Raw genomic sequence first — 25,967 nt, 5'->3', positions numbered from 1 at the left:
ATAATATGGGAGAAAATGTGTGATGAATTTCTGATCTTAAGGCCCTAGGACATATCTTTGATATCAACCTTCTTACTCAACTTTGATTCTGGGTGTTTTGCCCCAAGAAATGAAATGACTAGAAATGTTTCAGTACATGATTTAATATGATTAAAAATGACATACATATATACTTAGGCCTAGTTAGGGAAGAGAAGGGCCTTCAGGATTTTATCTTCATTAAGAAGATAATGGTCCCCAACTCCTGTGGGTTTTAAATTAATCTGCTTATTTTAAAGCATTCAAATATTTAAACCTACAGATTTCCCTAGCAGATGCATTTTAGTCATAGTTGACCATTTGATTACCTCACTGGAATAAATGTAAAATCTGGATGCTGAGATGTTAAATAAAATCACCTGTTAGACATGACCATGGATTTAGAGCCAGTCTAACATCCTCATTTTATGGACAATGAAAATGAAGCCCCAAAAGTTAAGGCATTAGTCCCACCAGAATATTTTTGTTAAAGCCATACTGGCTCTTAATGATCTTCCTTATATAAATGCTCACAACTAATCCTAGGATAATATTTTAGCATTTTTTCTGGAAATTTAAATCAAGGTCAGATGCCTATAGTTCGTACACTTTACTGTCTTCACTTGAAAAATTAGACCATTCAACTTTTCTTCCCTATGAGACACCACTCCTGTTCTTTCAGTACCCTGGGAAATAATTTATCTAATTTGAATTCATCAAAGACAACTGGGTTATTTCTTATTACCTCCTTCCTTATCAAGAGTCTTAACTATTCTATTAGTCATTTTTTGCGCTGTCCTTTCCAGTCCAAAGATCATTATCTTTGCCCACATAAGTAAATGACAAACACACAGCCCAGGATGTGTCAGAGCTTGTATGAAAGGCTAAGATCACATCTGCATCCCAGTAAGGAATTGGAGTGGACTTTGGTAGAGTCCAATCTCAAAGTAAACTAAAATACCTATAAACACCCAGTCCTACTAGCAACCTAATCTGTGACTCTAATGGGAATATGAATATGAAGAATATGAAGTGAATATGCAGAAAAACAAAAGAGCCTAGAACTCTAAGAATGCTTATTCATAATCCCATTCATAACTTTAATCTTTTGACTAACTTCCATGTTTACAGCTCAGCCACTGAGCTGTTAATACCTCCTAGGAATATTGCTTGGTGATCTCTCTAGCTCCCTTGGATATCATTATCATCTCTGTATTGATTCCCAGAGCTACTTATCCAGCCCTCGCCTCTAGTGACCTCCAAACTCACATTTTCAATTGGATTTTCTGTAGACATCTTAAATCAATGTCCAAAACTGAAATCATTATCTTTCCTCCTCAAACCCTCCCCTCTTTGTAACCTCCTATTGCTATTGAGGGTAGTAGTATCATCTCAGATCCTCAAGCTTACAACCTGAAGAGTCATCCTCTATACCTCACTCTGTTGTAACGGGCTCCCGATTTTACCTTTGTAACTTCTCTCACATACTTCCCCTTCTCTCTGACATGCATATCCACATTCCTCCTGCAGACCCTTCTTACCTCACATCTAAACTATTGCAATGACCTACTGATGGCTGGCTTGCTCTAAGCCCCTCCCCACCACAGTTTATCCTACACTCTGCTGTCATATTAGTCTTCTTTAAACTCAGGTCTGACCCTGTCACCCTTCAGCATAAATTATAAATTTGTCCACTTTTATTCAAGTCCCAACTAAAATTCCTCTTTCCACAGCAAAGCCCTTCTCCCTTTTTCCTTTAATTACAGTGCCTCTCTTGATTATTTCCAAATACTACATAGATGGTTGGTATATACCCTGTTATATATGAGTGCCTTAAAAACAGGGATTGTCTTGTGTTGTTCTTTATGCTAAACATAGTAACTTGCACATAATATGTACTTAATGTTTATTAGATTGTCTGAATGATCCAACATATAGTGGAGTTATGAAGTTTTAGCAAAATTTTTGAAGGTCGTCAGGAAGCCTAAAGGGTAATGTCTCAAGATTGAAGGTTATAATTATGAGACTGTCATGGACTGATCCAAGTGAATAAGAGTATGAGAAAACATTTTCATAATAACAGGTACATTGACAAGTGTTAGGTGCTTTGTGATCCCTTAGTTCTGTGAAGAAAAGAGCAAAATAAAATGTTACTGGGTCCTAGTAATTTTAATGTTTGCTATTATAGTCACAGGAGGGAAAAATGTTGGGGAGGGGAAGTCTGCCACTTAAATGAACCCATTAACATGTTTTCATCCTATTAATTCCAGATCCTTGGTTACCGACATCATTTTTCATAATCTGTGATAAATATGGGCAACATTCTTCTCAGAGAATGTTACTGTTAGCCAAGGTCATATTAAATTATTTAAACCACAGTCCTGCCTATACAATAGTGGGCCTTAAATTAAGCATGAAAACTAAATATTACGAGTCATCCATTGGTCGTGGGTGAGAATCAGTTCCTGCCGGTTATGGGGCCATGTCTATCCAGGCCCATGGGGTACAAGCCAAACCACCAGTCTCCCTATGTTTGTTTTTATTATTTGAGCTTGGCAGAGTTGAATCTGAGTTCAGTTAACTTGCTTACTTGGTTCTATCATTTATGAAGCTTTTCTTTTGGAAATCAGTCCTATCACAGAAAGCTCCCATTGTGAAAGAAATAAGGCTGACTTTGCACAATGTGACCAGTCTCTTCTCCAACACCATCCCACGATGTGTCGAGCTAACAATGCTGCGTTCATAGACTGCGTGCTGGTAATGAGTACGTTCTGGGTGTTCTTGGCTAACATTATTATATGGTTAAGTCACTCCTCTTTTCCTGGGGGCTGTGTAATACAGGGAATAGGATTTCATTAAAAGTCAAAGAATCAACCTCATTTAAAAAAGGGGTTCTCAGGCACTTAAAAAAACAGGGAACAAAGAGTTCAGAATGGTCATGTTTACTGGAAAAAATGATCATGTTTACTGGGGCATGAGGGAAGAATTAGGTTTAGGGAATACTTGTGATGTTATTTGCCTCTAGTTTCCATGATTTCCCATCTTAGCTGGGAAAAGAATCATGAGGTGTTGGCTATTTCATATTTTGAATCAAGTGTCCAGCTGTGATAACCCTACTCCGGATATCACCGAGTCCAACCCTTCAGGCCTGCCAGTCCTCTACAGATTGTTGAAATGCAACATGCCCCGACAAGTGGGTTGATTTATATGATTCATTGGACAGTTCTTTTTTATTTTTCCTGATTTTTAAACGAAAAACTCGTAGACTCAGTGCGTGTGACATTCAGGAGGCTCTTATCCAGGGGTTGTCAAGATGTTTCCTTTTTGAGTAAGTGAAAATTTCAGAGCCCCTGGCCAAAAACTAACCTCATTTTGGGTTTCCTCACTAAAAGGAAACATGGCCTTTAGGTTACCAAAGAAAAGTATGGAATGTGTATTCACAAATTCTTCTCATCTCCACCACTCCTCTAGGTTTCCTTTGGGTAAGATGTGTGGTACTGGGCATGTCTTTGAAATGGGGATATTATAGAACAGCTAGGAAGCATTCTGAGTTAAAAGACTGCTACATGCACCATTTGTAAAGAATTCCAAAGTAAGGTGCCATCAAAGTGTTTATTAGTCTGGGTACTTCCCCCCATTGGAGCAGGTGGCTATTCCCCCCATGGTTTTTATGTCTTTCATATTGACACCCATCTACAAGTCCTCCCCAAAGGATCTACCCAGGATAATGGAGGTCAATTTGATGGTTCTTTCAACCTCTCCAGGGTACTAAATTTGATACTCAAAATGTTCCCTTATCACCTCTCATTCTTATTACATTATTTACCCACTTCTTTCATTGTCATATGTGTCCTGGATAATATCTAGCCATTGTTACTAATGAGTTGTAAGGCTTTTTGGATCCAATGTACTTTTATTTCTTCTAAAATCATCCAAATAATATCACTAGGAGAATATTAGTGTTAAAGAGATGGAGGTTGTGTTATTGAAAGCACTGTGCATGCATAATATACATTGCATTGACCCTAACTACATCAATAAAAAATAATAGCTAATTCATAATTGATAAATTTCTACTTCAGAGTCTTATGGTGATGTACCAATGGAGTGCTAACTCCAACAACTTCCTAATGATGGAATATGTACCTGTTGGCCAAGAACTAGACTCCTCACTAGACATTTTATGGGGACAGGGACCAGATTTGGAGGAAGCAATGACACTAATGCAGGCTGTCATGTAAGATAACTAAGGTGTAAAGTGGCTGTGGCCTCTGCAGGTGGAGGGAAGCCTCTATATCAATCAAATTATGAGTCCTTGAAGGCTTAAAATAAGTAGCTTTTATGGAGTTGAAACATATTTTACTTTGTTCCTATATGCAAACCATGTGTTTAGTGCTTTTCAAAAAGAACCATTTTGGCATTTAGCCATTATTTAGGAAATGCCTGAAAGATAAAGGGAGAAGGCTGTCGATACAAAAAAAAGTCACCACCTACTCTTTAATGAGGAAACAAAAAGATATTTGTTGTGGTGAGGGTCAAATGGGAGGAAGAAGACTTCCAATGGTTGGGGGAGGTGGGTTGTTCCATCATCCATGTCACGATATTGGGGGTCTTCCTGTTTCTGTGGAAATTATATTTTGGGCTGAAAGTAATTCCTGGAGGGCAGGAACAGTTTTTTTGTCTGATTGTTTTGCATCCACTTCCCTAGTGCCTCAAACACAATTCCTTGCATGAAAAGACAAACACACACACACACACACACACACACACACACAGAGCATTTGATAAATGTCTGTTAACTTATTCTCCCCCCCCCCCACCATTCTCTTCTACTTTCCCTCTAATTAAGGCCCCAGATGTGACAAAACGAAGGAAGCCTTAAGAGAATTACACTTCCTACTTCATTTTAAGTACTATCCATTTGTAGGAGTCTGGTTCCTCAGGTTCTTGTGCCAAGGGAGATGTCACTCAGAAAATGTGAGAGACTGGTTCTACAGGTTTCACACCCCTTTTCACTCCAGTTCGAAGGCAAAAGTCCTTGCTCGAAATTAGGAGAGGTGGAACAGTTTAAATCCTTTTTAAAATATACACTAACTGCCTAACATGATCTCTTGGGATTATTTGACTATAAGGTGTTTTCATATACCAATCTTTTCAGTTTAAAAACATATTATTAGCTATTTTATTTCTATTGGTACTCTTGTTGCTCCATCTCTTGTGGATGAATCTTGAAGTAGAAGGAAAAAAGAGAAAAAGATACTTTAGTGAAAATGTTAAGCAGGGTGTGGTGAGTGGGTGGGTGGACATGATTTGCTTCAAAAATATTTCTTCTCCCTTAATTGTTGACTTTTGCTATGAAAATATAGCACAAGATCAAAAATAAGGCTTCAGTTAAAAAAAAAATCCCAACAAAACCAACCATCCTTGGCAATTCACACTATTGTCAAAAGGTATTTAGGAAATAATAGTGTATTCTTATAGTAAACCATGTTGGAATCTTTAGAAAATAAAGGGCCATCCTTAGAAGAACCTGGCTAATTGAGCATTATATAAAGGGATATCATTGAAAAGAAATATAATAGAGAAGAAAATATTTAACTTGAGTTGTTTCTGTCATGTCCAACTCTTCATGACCCCATGTGGGGCTTTCTTGGCAAAAATATTGGAATGGAGTTTCTTCTCCCTCATTTTTTCATATGAGGGAGGCAATTAGGGATAAGTGTCTTGCCCAGGTTCACATAGCTAGTAAGTAAATCTCTGAGACCAGGTTTGAACTTATATCCTCAGTGGATAAAATTAGTTTCATTTTGTAATAAACTCAAGTCTTGTAAAGAATATGAAATTAACTTTAAACACCAAAACAAAAAATCAAATACATTTACGACTAAACTTTTTTAAAATCAACAATTATCCATAACAATTTGTGACTCCCTTCTCTATTTCTGTCCTTTGTTTTGTTTGTATTGGTTTTTTCCACTACTGTTCAGAGATGGTACAAGCATGCTTAGAGAGCTAGCCTCAGAGCTAGGTTCAAATCTCCTGCCTGTGACTTTGGACAGTTCGTTTTAGCTCTCATTACTCCTAACTCTCCTAAACTAGAAGTTGTAAAAAGGATACTGACACACATTGACACAACAAGAGTTTTCTCATCCATGAGCTTGTTCTATCAATCACAAGTCCCATCACTAGCTATTCTCATTTACTATGGTATTTATAATATATAATTTCTTTGTAGGGTATCCTAAGATAGTTTGTCTAGAGGAAAAAGCATGGCATAATGACCCGAAATTCAGTACAATCTAGGGTCTACTGGTCTCATTTATATAACACTTTAAAGTTGCAAAGAATTTTATGTACACAATCTCATTTGATCCTAGTAAATTGCAGAAGGGTTGTTGATTTGTATTGGTAGAAGACTGTTCCTCTGAGACCTCCCCACAATAGCAAAAATCATAGATTGAGACCAAAAAAGTTAGTTGTTTCAGAAAAGGAGGCTTTTCTCCCCCTAACTTTTCTACTATGGAAAAGAAGAGTGGAAAAAATTGTTTCACCTACTATTCATACTCATTGAAAATGGAAGGAAAAACACCAACATGTGCCGATAAGTAAAAGGACTGGCACCATGTGATGAATGTGCTGATAAATCTGCACATCTTGGATATCTTTGTCCATGGATGAAGGCAGGATGAGATTAGATGGTATCTCATTTCCTTATTTCTTCATTTGGAAAGATACAGATCCCCCCCCGCCTCAGTTTACAACTGGTTATCTGAGTAGTATGACATACAGTGGTGGTCAGAAAATTTGGGCTTGTAGGCCAAATGCAGCCTGTCCTCCATGGGTTTTCCATTAAAAAATAAAAACTTTACTTTAAAATGTAAAAAAATCATTCTTAACTCATTGTATAGAAGCAGATGAAGTGAGGAAAGAGAGCATTTGCACTTGGTGACAAAAAAAGACCTGAGTTCAAATGACAGCTCAGGTGTTTAACTCAACAGGGTAACTCCAGAGAAAGACACTTAACCTTGGATTTGTGATCTATGAAAATAGGTACAATATTCTTCTCATAGGATTATGAGGATCAAATGAGATCATGTATATAAAATTCTTTGCAACTTTAAAGTGTTATTTAAATATGAGCTTTCATTATTTAGGATATCTAAATGCTTAGTGATTTTTTTTTCAGCATAAAACCACTATGCTTACTTAAGAATTCTTGGGGGTTCTTTTTTAGAAAAAGATAATACATTTTGCTTTCCTTTTTATTTGAATATTATACAATATTAAGTCCAAATATAGGCTACCCTTCTCCTCACCTCCCCATCTAACATAGAAAACCTAAAAATGGTCTATAAGGCAATTATTTTTCAGTCTGTGTACTTTTATAATTCTCCTTTCAAAACAAAAGTTTCCCTTTCCAAAAAAGATCTTATTGGAGGAAGGGTGGCTATATTCAGACAAATAAGATATTTAAGCATTTTTCATTCATTGCACACAGACAAGAAGTTCCTGCCACAAGTATTCTCCTGCATGTGAGCCTTCAAGATCTAAGACTGACCAAGAAAGCTATGAAGTGGCCCCTTTCCTTTTCTTCTTGAGAATTACCTAAATCCACTCTTCCCCTTATTCTCTTCTTTCGTTATAGCTGACAGAGTCAGTGGCAGTCTCTGGGAAGGAGGACAGGATGCTACTCCCTTTTAGGGCTCTATCAAAGGCACTCCTTAATCTGCCCCAGGACTTGTTAGTGAGTGATGCCAGGCACCTCCCTCTCCACCTGGAAAGGAAGAAATTTATAATACAACAGCTAGTAAAAGTTAGAGGAGAGGATCATGAGGATTCATCTACATTGTGAGACTGAAAACTGTTGGGGGTTAGGTTTTGCCATCTATCTATCCAAATCCTATTTTTGGTTCAAGCCCTACCTCCTATGTGAAGGCTTCATTGATTGCCCTAACCTACTAGGGATGGCTTAAATTTTGTAATAAATATTATCTGTTTAGTTCTCATATTGTTTACTATTTCTCTTCATTTCTTAATATTCCATTTATTTGTTTGAGTTCATTTATTTATCTAACCATAAATCTTTCTGTCTTTTTATTGGGAGGTAGCTGGGGGGGGGGGTGTCTCTTTATCCCACCCTGGTTGAAAATGTAGCTATATATTCGCAGGCCAATCATACTGATAATCAGCTTGGAAACTTTGTCCTGTTATGTTTCTGACAAGGTTCACCCCTGCCTTGTCTTGCTCTTCTTTTCAAATCCTCCTTCTCAGGATGATATATTTCCTGCAGATTCCCAATCAACTTAGGCCAGGACTCAATCCACCAACCTCAGTAAGATGACAGGTTTCACTACCTTGCTTCCTGCCTAACCCTAATTTCATGTGCTTATTATCTTTTCAAAAAACTAATGTTAAGTTCTTTCATACTCACAGCATCAGACTGATAATGATTTGTTTTATGAAAAGAAATTAGGCTTCTAGGTTGGTCAATATTCGGTACTGGTTTTTTGTTTGGTTGGGTTAGAACTCTAATTGACTTCTGGATGTATATTTCTTTGTCAGATTTGGGGGAAACAGTGGTCTATATTTGGACCTATGGGTATGTGCTATTCAAATTAAAAGGAAGATATAATGAAAACCATGAAGTATAAAGTACTTGATCTTTATACTTTGAAATTTCTACCACACCTCCTTCAGGATGCACATGGAGTTCAGTATTTGTTGAATTGACAGATAAGTCTAATGGATTTGGGATTCAGGACCAGAATTTATTCTTCTCCACCCCACCCCATGCCTGTACTTACTGTATGACTTGACCTGTCACTTATCTGTCAAATGACATCTGTAAAACAAGGAGTTTGAAGGGTAAGATATGATTTCACTTCTATTTTCAGACAAATGGTTTATTTAATCAAAAGATGTTTTTATAAGTATTTTTTGGTCTGATTCAGTAAAATGATAAATTGCCCTCCAGCTTTTGCTATGGTCATCCTAAGGAAAATTTGGCCAACAGTCTCACCCCCAAAATATCTTTTATATGTGCTACACATAACTATGTTTGTTTTAGTTATTTTTTTGCAAGGATTTCCCTAAGATCACACAGCTAAATCAATATTAAGTGTCTGAAGCCTGATTTGAACTCAGGTCTTCCTGACTTCAGGGCCGGTGCTTTATCCACTGTGCCACCTCACTGTTCCTATGTAGCTATGTTTAAAAAAAATAATCTGTCAGTCTAATGATCATAGAATATTAATCAAAATTCAAGATATGGTTTCAAATTTTAAAGACCTTTTGATATTTTGCATCTTCAACTGATTACAAGAAATCGTGGAGTCAGGAAGACCAAGTTCAAATGTGTGAACTTTGCTAAACATTCATTTTCACATTTATAAAATAGTGATAAGTTTTATTGTACCTCATAAACCCAAAAGAGATAATGTATAATAAAACATTCTGTAGACTTTGAAGTGTTATATTAATTTCTGTTAACAATTATTTATAACTGAATAACTGACAGTAATTAGTTGTTGTATAAGTTTTTTCTAGTCACGTGTCAACTTCTGGTTGATAGCATCAGATTATACTTTTATATTTTAAAATTAGTTTTCTGGATCAACATTTGATTGGTTTTTTAGGGGGAGGGAATTGATGACAGATTTTTTCCCCCTGAGGTATCATGAGCCAAAATGACAGTTATTGATAAGTGCTCAAGAAAGACTGAGATAGAACTTTTAAATTCTGAGTAGAAAGTACTTAGTACAATGATATTGAGTTCTGTGCTCACAATAAATAACACGTATAGAATCTTCTCATAGTTTATGGATCATGGACACAGTTGTAGGAATATGAAATTTGGTGATTTCAGATGTTTAAATACTAATACAGAGTATCAAAACTAGAGCTGGGGCAGCTAGGTGACACAGTGGATAGAGCACCAGCCCTGGAGTCAGGAGGACCCAAGTTCAAATCCAGTCTCAGACCTATAATAATTACTTAGCTGCATGACCTTGGGCAAGTCACTTAACCCCACTGCCTTGTAAAAACTAAAAAAAAACAAACCTAGAGCTAGAAGGTACCTCAGAGACCATCCAATCTCCCTCTATTTAGTCCAGTTGAGAAAATTGGAGGTCAAATGAATTGCCCAAAGTCACACAGCTGATCAGCTGAGAGTTGAAAATTGATCCTTTGAGTCCAAAATCAATGTTCTTTCCCCACTACCCTGTTTATGTCAATAAATCCACTTCAAAATGTTATTATACTTCATAATTTTAAAATAGTTTAATATTGATAAAGAGAAAACAATTTTAATCTGTAAATGAAGTTTTACTACCTACATCCTTTACCAAAAAAGCTGAGGAAATATAATGAAAACATGGTGTTTTCCTCATCCTGTTTTTGTATGAAATTACAGATTGTTGCAATATTAAAATCTGTTGTTACTATTATTTGTTTTATTATTAATAATTCAAATGGAGGGGCCCTTTGGCCATCTTCTGTGTTGTAGCACATCAAGCTTTCACGTTGACTATGGGTAGGTTAGAACCTGTTTTGTACTCTTCCATTCTTCTAAAAAGTAGAAGCATAATTAAAAGCTTAATTATAGAACTTTGACTCAAGATCTAGAACAGCTCTCCCTTGAATCAATGAAGCCTGAAAAAGTTTCAGAATCTTCTGCTTTTGACTTTCCAAAGGAGCCTTACAGGGTCTGTATGGAATGAGGTCAATAGTCCAATTTTTTTCAGAATGATTATACACCTGAACCTTGAGAGTTTTGTTTTAGCATGCATACATGTCCATTATGTGAGAACAGAAGAAACAAATGAATGATTAATTCAGTATATTTTTGTTAGGGCTAACTTGGCCATATGGTGTCATTACACTATGATCTCTCCCTATGTCCTGGTTTCAGAAGGATAAACACAAATGAAAAGGGACAGCATTTGTTTACCCATCCAGATGGTGACAAAATGGTAGGTCTTTTAGTCTGGAAAGGACTTAAAAGAATAAATTGCATCTTATTTTTAGCAAAGCACATTAGGTGGTTAGAAATATATCTTAACAAAGAATCTACCCAGACTTTATGATGTGGCTAAGAAATGGCTTTTAAATACCTAAGTGAAAATTAAAGTTAGAATGTTTTTTATAATGTCTATGTTAACAGACATTTACTAATAAGTAAATTTCCCTACTTTAATAGGTAGCACTCCTCTCTGGGCCAGTCCTTCAATTTAAACTTGTAGATTAGGTCCCCAGGGAATGAGTACTCCCAGAGAGTATTTTGTGGGTTCCAGGTCCTACTGATATAGCTGTTGAGACTATCAATATGCTATCCCTTTTAACAGTCCATGAGTAGGCAGAAATGGTTCTTAGTAAAGTTATCTGCTGAGATGGCATAAAACCAGCAGCTATGAAGCTTTTCTCCATAAACCCGAGGCACACTCCTCCAATTATGAAAGCATCCAAGGAAAGAATAGGCACAAACAGAATACTGTGCCAGTGAGGCAGAGATGAATGGCCAAGGCCACTCATCATTCTGGAACTGCAGGGCTCCAGAGTCCTTTCTCTCTCTGTGTGTAGGCTTTTTTGAAGCCTAATTTTTTTTTAATTTTTCCAAGTAATGGGCTTAAGTGACTTGCCCCAGGTCACACAGCTAAGTATTAAGTGTCTGAGGCTGGATTTGAACTCAGGTTCACTTGACTCCAGGGTGGGTACTCTATCCACTGCGCCAAAGTCTAATTCTTAATTGCCAAGATAAATTCTCCCTTGAGCTCATAGCGAGCTCTTTTCTCTGCTGACAAATGTCATAGACTCACTGGAGGAAAAAATTCACCCTTCCTAAAGGGATCACTGGGGACCTGTTTAAATTAAATCTCACCATCTTTTTTCTTTTTTTCTTTGTTAAGATTGGATCTCCCCATCTTACTCAGGATGGGGAGTACTGAGGCTATTCACAGGCTTGATCCCATTGTTGATTGGTCTGTATGCTCTGTTTCTAACTTGAGCTGGTTCAGCCCTCCTTTATTAGCCTGATATTCCCCTGCTCTTGGGGTTTTACCAAATTGATGCTGAACTTAGTGGAGAACTAGGTTTGGCAAAGCCTACTGCAGCTCAGTACTCTGGAGTTTATAAGATTTTCCAGGCTCAGCTTCTCTGGTAGCTGGGATTACAGGTGTGTATCATCACACCAGGGAAAAATTGGACAACATTCTTTGCATAATATGATCTGGGATGAGAGAAATAAAATCTATTTCCTATGTAGGTTATTAAACAATTACTGAATGCATCCTTTGGTTCCAGCACTGTGCTATAGGAATAGGAATTTAGGCCCCCCAAAAAAAGGAAATGTAACCCAAAATGGATCCTCAATTATCTTAAGATTTTCAAGATCATCTTCCAAGAAACTTGAATATCTTCAATAAATTCATAGTTATGTGGCACTGTAGAGTTCTGGACCTGAAATTCGAAGACCCTAGTTCAAATTAGGTCTTTTGCTTCTCTATTTGCCTCATTTTCCTCAACTCAATGGGGATAATAACAATACCTATTTCCCAGTACATAATAGATGCAATACAGATGCTTATTCCCTTCCTCTTCCCTCCTAAATTTCCCCTCTTCAGTTCATAATTTTAAGTCTTTTTCCATAATAGGAATTCCATGCATACATTTGTCTGTGTGTTAGAGATGGGAGGAAGAAGACATCAATGTGGGCTGCCAGCATGAGAGAGATGCCTTCATGTGGGCCTTGAAGGAGGTGTGGCTAGCAGGAAGGTCATTCTAGAAAGAGGGGATAAGTGTGAGCAAATGCTGAGAAGCAAGTATGAGAAGGGTAAACATGGGGAGAGGATAGAGCTTGAGTAAAGCAGTGTTTTATCACTCATTAAGTGTCTGGTCTAGTCACTATCATCCAAGACTCCAAATTTCTAGAGGCTGTCGGACAAGATGACTGCTAAAGCTACCACCGTTTCAAGAATTGGCAGTGAGTCATTCTTTAGGAGGGGATATGATGAAATTGGTGCCTTGTATCACAGGGGCCTAAGAAGTCATTACCCAGTGGACAATGTATGATACAATTTTCCAGGCTATTCTTTGTAGAGTATATACGGTCTATCATAAAGATCTTAGTCTAATTCTAACTTGATAAGCTCTGCTAGCTCATATGACCTCTACCAGCACAGGATCTAATATATCACCTTGGTTAATGCCATAGTGAAATGAGACATCAGAGGAGTGCTTTTGTAGAGGTAGTAATTGAGGTAACTTTATTTATAAGCTGTAAACTTTTAGAATTAAGAACAGTTGGGAAGGAGTTGACTAGAGTGAGAAGAAAGAGAAATTGAAATAATATATTTTAAAGGAATTGTTTTTATTAAGTGTTTTGTTATATAAATAATAAAATATGTATGCATAATATGAATATGGCAAATGTAACATATATAACTAGAATAAATGGATAAAATATAAAATATTTTAAAGGAATAATTAGAGGCAGCTAGGTCCCTCAGTGGATAGAGCACTGGCCCTGAAGTCAAGAGGACCTGAATTCAAATGTGAACTCAGACACTTAATCTGTGTGTCTTCCACTGCCTTGCAAAATCCAAAAAAAAAAAAAAAAAAAAAAGGAATAGTTACAGATCTATTATCTGGATTAGGGCTAATTTTTAATTGTTTAAGAAATTCAAACTCTTTAGCCTCACTCTATTCGAATTCGTCTCAGTGATGATCAGCCACAAGAGTCTTCTGTTTTCAGTTTGCCAAGGGTCACTTGCTTACCTGAAAGATAATGTGAGCTATTCCATTGTCCTGCTGGGCCAGCTGGATAAATTGCCTTTCAGCTCTTTTCCTGATCAAAATCATCAGGTGTTTATCAGCTCAATGTTTTGGAGGGGAGGTGGGAACCCTATTCTCATTATTGTAGCTGCAGGATTCCCCTCATAGCCAGCTCCAACCCTCACCTTCAGGAAGAATTCATTCACTGAACTGTCACAGCTCTGGGGAATACTTAGGGTTCTTGTCTTGTTTTCTGTCTGTGATTGCCCTGCCAAGAACTGGATGCCAACGTGTTGTAACTGTAGTCTGCTGGTATTCTTGCTTGTTTGTATACAACAAATATCCTAAAAGTGGTTTGAAATTCCAAATGGGGAAATCCAGGCTCAACATCAAGTAAGTAATTGCATTAATCCCTGGAATCTCACTCTGATGGGTAAAATGCCCTCAAGAGAAATCAAAAAAAACTCAGCCAAACTTTTGCTTTTAATTTTAGCATTGGCAATAAAATGTTATCTTTAATAACACTTATCACATTTGAAAATATAAATGTGCCTGGGCTCTTGTTTGTAGCCAGTTTTTCCCCTTTAAGTTAGCCCAGTGGAAAATATTCAATGGTAAAAATACCACAGTTTTGCCATTCATTCATTTATGCACTTATTTATTAAGTACCTGTGACAGGTACTGTGGGATACAAAAACAAGAAAAATAAACAGTGCCTGCCCTCAAGGAGTTTTCGTTCTTTTGAGAGAAACAACTGGGATTCATAAATAAAGGCAGAACTTGAGTTGTGTGATCTTAGGCAAATCAATTAACTGTAGCCTTACAAGGAGGAAAACAAAGACAAAAGGGTGAGCTCAGGCAACAGCTAGTAGTTTCAATTGGCTGGAAACAAAGTTGGAAGGGTAGATTGAATCAGATTTTGAATGGCCTTAATTTAGGTTCTAAACTAAGAAGTTTTAACAGGCCAGGACATTAATCTTTTCTATATAAACCATACATATTACAAGGCAAATTAAAATATAATACATTTAAAAAGAAATTAAAAGATGTAAAAACTTCGTGAAACTTCAGATCTTGAAATTTTGATTCTATTAATGACATCCTACTTTAGCAGATTTTTTTTATATATTTAGACCTTTATTGTGACTGCTTTCTTAATAAGGATTTGGTCAGAAAAATCATGGATTTAAGAGAGGAAGCAAACCTTAACCTGGGGGTCTGTGAACTCTTAAAGAATGTTTTAATAATTATATTTTAATATAATTGATTTCCTTTGCATTTTATTCATTTAAATATACATAATTCTGAGAAAAGGTACATAGGAATAAATTGGGGAAAGAGAGATGTCCATACCCCTGGAATAGTAAAGAACATCTATATAATGGATTTGATATCATAGGCGTCAAATTCTGTGCCTTCTACTTACTGTCTGTGCAGCCATGAACAAATCACTTTATCTGGCTCTGGGCTTCCGTTTCTTCATCTGTGAAATGAGGGGGTTGATCTTGCTGTTCAGTCATGTCTGACTCTTCATGGTCCTAATTGGGGTTTTCTTGGCAAAGATACTGGAGTGGTTTGACATTTCATTCTCCAGCTCATTTTCCAGATGAGGAAACTGAGGCAAATAGGGTTCAATGACTTGCCCAGGGTCACAAAGCTAGTAAGTCTCTGAGGTCAAATTTGAACTTGGGTCTTCCTAAATGCTCCATATAACTGCCCAGGGGAGTTGAGCTAGATGTTGACTAAGAGTCTCTTCAGCTCAAAATCTAGGATTCTGTGATACCTATGAAATGGGACCATTATAGTAGCTATTTTGGGTCCCTTGGTACTGTTAGAAGGACCTCTCTATTTACTTTTAATATTCAGTTATGGACTGAGGGACAATGCACATCCTTCTTAATGAGTCGTTGGCTTCATCCCAAGCTGCCTGAAGGGCTGCTCTCCTTAGTGGAAGTGATTCTGTCTTTGAAGTACTTTCCAGAGCTGTCAACTAATGTTCCATGGTTCCCAAAGGAAATTATAAGCCAAGAGCTCTCACACACAGTTTCTATAGGAGCATGCTTTTCTGAAGAATTCAGCTTGTTTATAGAATCTTATCTGGCTGAATTTTGGTATTCTGTCTGGCAGCAAGTCCTATGAAAAGCAGCTGTTTAAGCAGCGGGTGTGCCTGGTGCTCCTAGTGCCATTTCAAGAGGTTCATAACTTATTGTTTCTTGTAAATTAAAAGAAATAGAATACGTTGTTGGCTAGAGCTAGGTCCTAGAGAAGGTCTTAATTCTTTTTTTAATAAATAGTCATTTAAATGAATACTCTTGCCATATTCCATTGATACTTCTGAATTCCTCTCAAATATGTTCTGCCCAATTCCCTCCCCACCATCTATGTTTAAAATAAAATGAAGCAACTATTAGAATTTTATTGTTATAGTCATAAATGAAGTAGGTCAGTTTCCTCACAGAGGTCAAAGATGCTGGGATCTGTAGGTATCCAGTGATTTAAGGGACTTTATTTCTCAAGACACCTCATTAAAGGTTGAGATTTGGAGGATGAGGGTGAGGTGGAGGTGCCCTGTATAAAGAGAAATGTCAGAAAAAGTGCCAGTATTTGGAGATGGGGAAAGGAGGAAGAAGAAATTGTCAACTTGCCAAGCCTCTCAGTTGGCAAACAGCTTCACCAACCCAAACAAGGCAGATGCCATTGAGAGAGACCAAGAGAGAATTGCCAACAGAACCAAGTATGCAAAGTATTTAACTAAATGTGGGCCTTTTAGGCAGCCTGCTTAGCAGCAACTGAATAGGGATTTTTTTCATAAAGCCCAAAAGTCAGTGCCTTAAAATTGGCAAGAGTGGAGTAGCAGCGAATAATAAGTTAGAAATTAGAATGCATTTCTGTGTGGCTGGAATTGAGTTGTTGAGTAGGGCATGGGACCACAGGCTTTAAAGCTAGAAAGGGCCATAGAGGTAGTCCCCTCATTTTTCACCAAGATCACACTAGTAGTAAGAAGTATAACCAGAAGTCAAATCCATGGTCAAATTCTGCCCCCAAAAGCTAATTTTCGTGTTCAATAAAACAAATTTTTTTTTAAGGTTTCTGCAAGGCAGTCGGGTTAAGTGGCTTGCTCAAGGTCACACAGCTAGGTAATTACTAAGTGTCTGAGGCCGGATTTGAACTCAGATCCTCCTGACTCCAAGGCTGGTGCTCTATTCACTGGGCCATCTAGCTGCCCAACAAGATTGTTACAAACAAAACAAAACAAAACATGAACTTAAAAAGAAGAGGCAATATGTCTTATGTCAGTAATATTCACTTTTTTAAAATTTTGAATTCCAAATCCTGTACAACTCTACCCCTTACTGAAAAGGCAAGCAATTTTATATAGGTTTATACATGTGCCATCATACAAATCATATTTCCCATATAGTCATGTAGTAAAAGAAAACACAGACAGAAAACCCCAAGAACAATAAAGTGTTTGAAAAATATGCTTCAATCTGCATTCAGACACCATCAGCTCTTTCTCTGGAGATGGATAGCATTGTCTGTTGTACTGCAGAGAATAGCTGCACTACAATATCCACTAGCTGTGAATAGCTATCCACAGTTGATCATCATACAATATTTATTACTGTATACAATGTTCTCCTGGTTCTACTCACTTAAATTTTAAATTTTGATTTGTCTTCAAGTTTTTTTAAAAGCATCCTACTCTTCATTTCTTACACAATCACAATCATATACCTTAACTTGTTTGGCCATTCCTCAGTCAATGGGCATCCCCTCAATTTCTCATTATTTGCCACCACAAAAAGAGCTACTATAAATATTTTCATAGATACAGGTCCTTTCTTTTTTTTTTAATACACATCTCTTTAGGATACATTCCTAGTTATTTGTTTAGCAAATGGATTTTATAGTCTCTTGGACTACAGTTCCAAAGTACTCTCCAGAATGACTGGATCAATCAACTCCACCAAAAGTATTGATGTGTCTCAATTTTCCTACATTCCTTCCAATATTTGTCATTTTCCTTTTCTGTCATATTAGCCAATTTGGTAAGTGGGAGTTTGTACCAGGCCTTGAGGCTTGGAACAACACCGTTTTAAGTCAAGAGACCTGGGATTCAAATATTTGTACTACCATCTTTATTGGATTGTAAAGGAAGCAATCTGTAAAGGTTCAAGCACTATAGAAAGAGGAGTTATCATGTGATCTATGGGGATGGAGACCATTACTAATTTTAATTTCTTTTTGTTATTTCAGAAGAAGTAGACTACTGTAACTTTGGGACCAGCACATTAACTAGGAAGAAGAAAGTCCTGGTCACCCTTCGTAATGATAACCTTCGCCGGCGTCCTCACCTCAATATCAGCATGCCCCATGACTTCAGACCAGTGTCTTCCATCATTGATGTGGACATCCTTCCTGAAACCCACAGAAGGGTCCGGCTATATCGACATGGGTGTGAGAAACCACTTGGTTTTTATATCCGTGATGGTACCAGTGTGAGGGTGACACCTCATGGTCTTGAGAAAGTTCCAGGCATCTTCATTTCCCGCATGGTCCCTGGTGGCCTTGCTGAGAGTACAGGGCTGCTGGCTGTGAATGATGAAGTCTTAGAAGTGAATGGGATTGAAGTGGCCGGCAAAACCCTTGACCAGGTCACAGACATGATGATTGCCAACAGCCATAATCTTATTATCACCGTTAAGCCAGCCAACCAAAGGAACAATATTATCCGTAGCAGTCGGATGTCTGGTAGCTCAGGTCAGTCCACAGACAGTACCGCCAGCCACCATAGCTTGCCTTCTTCCCATGTCCTACAAAACTTCCACCCTGATGAAATGGAGAGTGATGAAGAGACCGACATTGTCATTGAAGGAGCTCTGGAGCCTCAGCATATTTCCAAAACGCCAAGTTTGCCTTCTGGCAGCCTCTCACGGGTCAATGGCACCAATTTCAGCCACAGACTGCAGCGGGATCTTACACTTAACAACTCCAGTAGAGAAAGCAATGGCAATCTCCACAAACTACTGAGTTCCCTAAAATCAGATCCACGTCATAGTCTGGTCATTCCTAGGGGAGGAATTGAAGAGGATGGAACAGTGATCACCCTTTAGTGGTTCTACTGTTTGTGATCTGAAAGTGAATCTGAACAGAACTGATTAGAACCACACACACATACCCTAAGGACATATATTTTTACAAACCTCACTGGTGGAAGGAAATGAACTGCAAGAAAGAGATCTCATTGATTATATGCATAATGGTCACATTACAAAAACACTGAGGGATAGATAAAACAGAAAGTAGCTATCCCCATTTTAAAATAAATAGAAATAATTGTATATTTCTTTTCTTATTTGTCTTTAATTTCCTTTTCCTGTTTTGCACGGTTCTTTCAAAGGTGTAGGTTGGAAAATAAAAGTGTTGTGTAATTATAATGACTTTGCAAATGCATATAAATTATATTTATATTAATGCTTATATGCAAATCAATTATATCATATCCAAATGCAATAAAAGCCATACTCGAGCTTTTAAAATATGAAATTAAATTGTGTTAAAAAAATGAGTTTGAAAACAAATGCAACTTCTCAAATTAAATAAGGATATAGTATATCAACAACACTAAATGACCACTGCAGATAGACTTTACCAAGTGCATTGGTTTGTGTGTCTAGGCAATAACATTACATACAAGACTTGACTAAAAGGAATGAGGTTAACAGACATAGCTGAATCCTATGATACATATATGAATATACACACATGAATGTATATTTATATGTATAAATAATATGAAACTTGCTGTCTTTGCTGTTTGTATAAATCAGTCTAAATACATCATGTTAAGTATTGTTAAAGTAGGCACTGGGTGGTAGCTATTGTTTGTTACTTAAATTCTGGAGTACCTGCTTTTGATTGAGGGATTTGATTTTTTAGAAACATCAAAAAGCCACTAGGCACATTAACTAGGAAGAAGTGTTGCATTTTTGTTTGTTTTTTTTTTTTAAAAGGAGGAAAGAACCTATAGAGCCTATAAACTTGATTTTTCCCAACATCTGAAGGCAATTCCAAAAATGTTTGTAGCAATGTCAATGCTTTGGGATAAGTGTGATTATTTCTAGGATAACAAGTCATTTAAATATTTTAATTTCTTTAGCACATATATTTGTTATGTGTACACACATGTAGACATAAATGTTTTATGTGTATGTGAGACATTTCTGTATACACATATGTATGTTCTTGTGTCCATATTTGTATATATGAGTGTAGTTACTGATTCATATAGGCACCTACACCTATAAATCAGAATTGATACAGTCAAATGGCTTGTTTGCAGTGTTCTTAGAGGAGGGCATGTACTTATCCCAAAAATACTTCCTTTGCTCCATTTCTACAAATACTTGTGGAAGTCTTCAGAATGTATATAAATTATATACGTAAGTGGCTATATGAACATGTTTGTGCACATATGCATATATTTATGTATAAACATAGTATGTTGTATGTATGCTGTAACCATATAGACATACATATGTTCATACCTATGGATGAATGTGCTGTATGTATGTGGCATCTGTAGATGCATATATAAACAATCTATATATTTAAAGATGCATGTGTACATTAATATGTGTACTGCCTATATATGAGGCCATCTATATATACACACATACACATTTACACAGTGCACATTTTGTTTGTATGAACATAAACATGTTTATATGATGCATATGTGTTTCTTTTGTTTATAAGTTTTTGCAGGTCATATAGAACTACTTTTTAATAGAGACTGGTGTTACCTTGAAAATCCTGATTCCATAGTTTTTATGGCCATTTTCCTTTATTCTTCCAGCAATATGTTTACATATTGACTAATTTTAAAGATTTCCTAATGTTCTAGCTAAATTTTATATGGAAATGTATTTTATTGGGGGGCATCCAACATACATTCTGCGAGTTCATCTAAAATAAATTTTTGTATAAATATGTATGTATAAAATATTTTTTAAACACTGCAGCAGATGCAGAAAGCTAAGGCTGCTGATTTTATGATTTCTTTTAGATCAGCACCACTTACTGGTCAATGGGAGTACTGTTTTGAGATACATACATTCATGTATGACATATACTGTATGTTGGAAGGAAAACAGTTGACTTAAAGGGTTTTTAGTGAATGAATTATGTGAAAAAAAATAATTTTTCCTTTGGAAAATATTTATATCAGACAAATTGTGTATTTTTGGTAGTTGTGGTTCTCTTTACCTGTGCTAGTATTTTTTTTTTGTACACTGTAGGGTACAAACAGCTTTCATTTTTTCTGGTCCACAAGATCTGAAGATGACCCTGCTTTTAGACATCTAGGGGAAAAGACTGATGCAAGATGATAATTCGCCATAATGAAAAATGCCAATGGACCTGTTTTTGGCCCCTCCAGAATGCAAACACGAATATTATACTGAGCAAACTGTTAACTCCATCACACCAACCCTTACAGCTGGTTATGGACCTGCCTGTTTCATTTAGTAATTTGTTCTGTTGGCCAAAGTCGAGAATTCTTTTTTGTCAGCCTATTTTTGTTGCCCAATTCAGAAAATGTCAACTATTAAAAAGGAAAAGAAAAATCAGTTGAAAATATCTTCCATTTTAAGAACAAAGGTGTATTTTTCTACTTTTGGCTACTTGTCATTTTCTTTATTAAAAAAAAGGACTTTGTAGTATTGCATATTAAAGTTTTGGTTTTGTATGTGGAAGAATCAGTATTTTTTCTTTGTACTAAAAATGTGTTAATAGAATTTTTCAGTAGTAAGCTAGACAAAGTAAAGAATATTACTGATAAATAGGAAAAATGCCTAAATAATCTCCATAGTAGACAAATAGACAAAGGAGCCAAGGGGATGAGAAGCATCATGCTGTCATGCTAAGGACATTTAACTGGGAATCAATAACACTGGCTTCCAGTGTTATCATCTGTTACTTCATGTTTCAGCCTTAGTTTTATCACTGGTAAAACCACAGAAGCATTAGAATTTGGAGGTATACTAGTGTTTAGGTAGTTCAACCCCTTCCTTAAAAGGAGTTTCTTTTCTAAGGGACCAGATGAAGTTAATATTAAGACATCTGTTGACTCTAAGTCTGCATTCAAAAACCAAGGACAAATATTAACCAGATTTTTTTTCACTTTTTTGCCTATTGAATTACCCAGGTCAGATCTGTCAAGGATGCACTGGTCTCATGAGTCAAAAGTTCTTTTCTAATGGCAGTAGTAGATCAAAGAATTTTTTAAATGAAGTTAGAGATTAGGAAGATGGATGGAAATAGTTTTGAGAGAAACCAAAATCTGACATGACTGCGAGAAAAGGCATTGCAAATTATACAATTCTTATTTGCTAGCTCCTTACCTGCACTGTGCAAAAATATTCCCTGATTTCTCCAACCTTAAAAACCTTGACCTTACCATCCCTTCAAGCAATTATCCTATTGATTTCCTCCTTTTCTAGAGCTTTCCATTGCTCCACCTAGCTGCTAATAGCTATGTGACTAACTCAGTCATTTGTGCTCTAAAAAAACTCTTTAAGTGGGAGAAAATTTGCAGATTTGCACTAGCTGAAGTTTCCACACCAGGAATTCCTAAACTGAAATCACAAATCCATCCAAAAAAAAAATGTTTATAAAGCAATTGCCTCACTAGTAATATTAGAGATATTTTATAGAGAAAATGTAGGTCATTTAGCCAGAATTACAAAATGAGTAAGTCAAAGCCAGGACTCCTGAATTCAGGTTGAGTCTGCTATACACAATGCTGAAATTCTTGTTTAACTTTTGTCAGTCTACCCAGGGAGAGAAAGGAATCTAAAGGCAGCAAACAGGTTTCCTCAACCACCAGCAATTCAGAAATGGATTTTAGGTTGCCATTGTTCCTGCTTGCCTACTTGTAGCAGCTCAGGATAGAGGAAAAAGTTGATCTGGAAGCCAGGAAGACTTGAGAAAGTCCCCCCCCCTTCTGATCCAACGATGTTTGTGATCCTACACAACATCTATCTGACTGGCACAGGTCTCCTGACCCATCTCCAGTTTCCTCTAGAATGATGAGAGGTAGTTTTTACTTATATCCAATCTGCTTATATCCTACACATCCCAGATTCTGAATGTCTGTAGGTCATTATCCAAAACCCATTCCCCATCCCCTACTAACCAGTTCCTTATTTCCAGCCAAATGCTGCCTATTCCTTTCATTGTGTCTGTTCCAAGGGCAACAACCTGGATTTCATCTTAAATCTTTTTCTAACCATTCTTTCCGTCTTCTGGTACTGAGACATAGTTCCTCTTTAATGATACATCCTTTCCAACAGTAGCTGCACTTTCACTCATACCTTTTGACTCACTGTCATGTTAGAGTTAGATTATTCCTTGCTTCCCAATGGCACTTCTAAGTCTCTCCTACCATCCAATCAAAACTCTGGTAGCTACAGATCATATCTGATCATATTTTAGTGAATTTCCACTTGTCTTACTGCCTTCCAATACCAAATCATGCTCTTCATCCACACAAATGACCTCCAACTACTTGAGCCCTTAGTACTCTACCAAGTCATCCCCTCTACACTAGCCATATTTTCCTGTTTTCTCCATCTGACCCCTTGGTGAATGAGTTCAGCTCTTTCCACTGTCCTCTTCAGACTCTTATCCTCTTATTATATCACTGATTGTGCCAAGGACAAAGTTCCATCTTCAATCACGCCCACCATTCTGACTGGGTTCACTACAAAGTTATTACATAACCTCAACTGGGCCCTCTCTGATGCTGTGCAGTTTTTATATATCTCCCTTAATCAACTCACCTTTCACTTTCCATGGTAGCTTTTCAAACTTTTTCATCTCTCCTCAAACCTCTCAGGATTCCCCCTCCTGTCACCCTCTCGGTTGGGAACTTTTTACAGAAAAAAAATGAGAACATTTGTTCTAAGAGCTCCCTCTGCTTCCCTCTTCCTCCAACTTGTATCACTCAGATACCTTCTGCCACTATTTCCTCCTTCATCCTGTCTCATACAAAGAGATAATCCTGCTTCTTGCCACTCCTCTGACTAATTGTCCCCTCCATCATGCCCACTCTCACTTACCTTCTGTGTCTCCCTGTCCATTGGCAACCTCCCTACTGCATTTCCATGTTTCCTCTAATTCCTAAAATCACCAGATACATCCACTGCCTCTATCATATCTATAGCTCTCCTTCCCTTTGTGGCTCAACTTCTTGAAAAGGCCATTTACAATAGATGTTCCACTTCCCCTCCTCTCCTCTCACTTTTTTTTAACTCTAGTCTCATCCTTCAATCAACACTGCTGTGTTGATGTTCCACTTCCCCTCCTCTCCTCTCACTTTTTTTTTAACTCTAGTCTCATCCTTCAATCAACACTGCTGTGTCCAAAACTGACAATGATTTCTTAATTATCAAGGCCAATGGCCTCTTCTCATCTTCATCCTTCTCTGGATCTTCATCTAGATTATAACTAAGTCTGGGTACCCTAAGAAGCTCTATTCTTCTCTTCTAGACTACTTCCCTTGGTGATCTCATTATATCCCATGGATTTAATTAAGTATAGTCTCCATGCTGCTGATTTGCAAATCGACTATCCAGCCTTAACCTCTCTGCTCACATCTAGATGAGGTTGTCAGTTGCTACAGTTGAACGTTCAGTTGAACCTGTTGGAATCAACATTTCCAAAATATCTTTCCTCTTAAACTTTCACTTCCAAATTTCCTTATTATTGTCAAGGATATCACCATCCTCCCAGGCCCCAGTGTGTTGAATATGTATTTTGTTCTGGTCTGCCTGACCATTCCCCCACCCAGTACATATAGCAAGTTTACAGGTAGCTAGTGTAAAGTAATGATAGGAAATCTGAGAATCTAGAAGTCATGTACAAACTACCTCATAAATTAGGGGAGCTTAAGAGTTGCTAAAAACTGACTTTCTAACTAAGGCCACATCCTGAAACTGTGTGTTAAATTAGGGCAAGGTAGCTAAGCCTTAATGTAATGACCCCCCCCCCCTCAGTCATACTAGCAGCCCTTGGTGTAAACCTTAGATAAGCTCCAGACATCCTCAGTAGGCCAAGGAAAGCATAATGTTCCTACTAAATCTAAGGTGTTGCTGATAAGCATTGAGAAGATGTGGATATGTTATACCCTATTACGGCATGGATAAAATTATAGTCTATCACCCATCATCAAAATTTTATAAAAATGGGACCCCCCCCCCAAACTCTGCCCTACTTAGCACTTCTCTACCTGCTACAGTCCCATGCTGAGTTCTCCCAACTCCCAAGATTAAATAAGTGACTTTCTATGCTCTTCCTGCTCCCCATTTTCTTCTCTCCCTCTGTCTACCTCCTACCATCCCATCCTCCATCTCCACCCTTTGTCTATGTAACTCCCAGCCCAATCATTTGCCTCTGAACTCTGAACCTTATTAAAATGTGATTGAAGCAATACTCTCCCCTGGTTACCATCATAGTATTTTCTTGTGGTTATCTGGATATGCCTGTGTCACCTCAACCCGGGGGGGGGGGTCCCTAGTGGTCCCTTGGACATAAACGGGGAGCACCAGGATTTTGAGCAGGATGTAAGGAGTTCATGGGTAGAAAGCAAGATTCCCCCTCTACCTTGGAATTACAACACATTAATTGGCAATTCACAATGATTTACAACCTAGAAGTTATCCTCACTTCCTCACTCTTATACACACACATCCCAATTTGTTGCCAAGACCTATAGGTCTCAGCTTTGCAACATCTCTCAAATTCACCCCTTCTCTCCTCTAACACAACCATGCCTCTAGTGAGGCCCTCATCACCTCACACCTGACCATTGCACTAGCCTTTTGGTAGGGCTGCTGGTTTTCAATCTCTCCCCTCTCCAGTCTGATGATTAACTCTTCTTAAAAATCCTTCCATGGCTTCCTATTACCTGGCAGCCAGATTGCCTTTGCTGCCATATACTCAAGATGGAATGGGACAGGGATGAGGATGGGGAGGAGCTAGTGCTTGTAGGAAGAAGGCTGAGGAATCAGGGAACTTGTGCCTGGAAGCTGGAATTTTCCCAAGGGAAAGAATCTGGAAAAGGAAGCTGGTGAAGCATATATGAAAAGGAAAGGTCCAGGCCAGCTGTGGGTACA

The 25,967-nt window shown here is 37.5% G+C and overlaps 1 protein-coding gene across 1 annotated transcript in view; it reads left to right on the top strand.

Annotated features, from left to right (window-relative positions):
• Window positions 1-23,724, top strand: part of PARD6G (par-6 family cell polarity regulator gamma) — a 154,427-nt gene extending 130,703 nt beyond the window's left edge. Inside the window, exon 3 of the mRNA XM_074205063.1 lies at window positions 18,046-23,724. Within this exon, the coding sequence (XP_074061164.1) occupies window positions 18,046-18,902 (857 nt within the window). The 3' untranslated portion in view covers window positions 18,903-23,724. The remainder of the gene's footprint in view (window positions 1-18,045) is intronic.
• Window positions 23,725-25,967: the final 2,243 nt, after the last annotated feature.

Source organism: Macrotis lagotis, chromosome X, assembly GCF_037893015.1.
Source record: "Macrotis lagotis isolate mMagLag1 chromosome X, bilby.v1.9.chrom.fasta, whole genome shotgun sequence".
Taxonomy (NCBI): Eukaryota; Metazoa; Chordata; class Mammalia; order Peramelemorphia; family Peramelidae; genus Macrotis; species Macrotis lagotis.
Note: the sequence above shows the minus strand (reverse complement) of the source record. Positions and strands in the feature narration are given on the sequence as shown.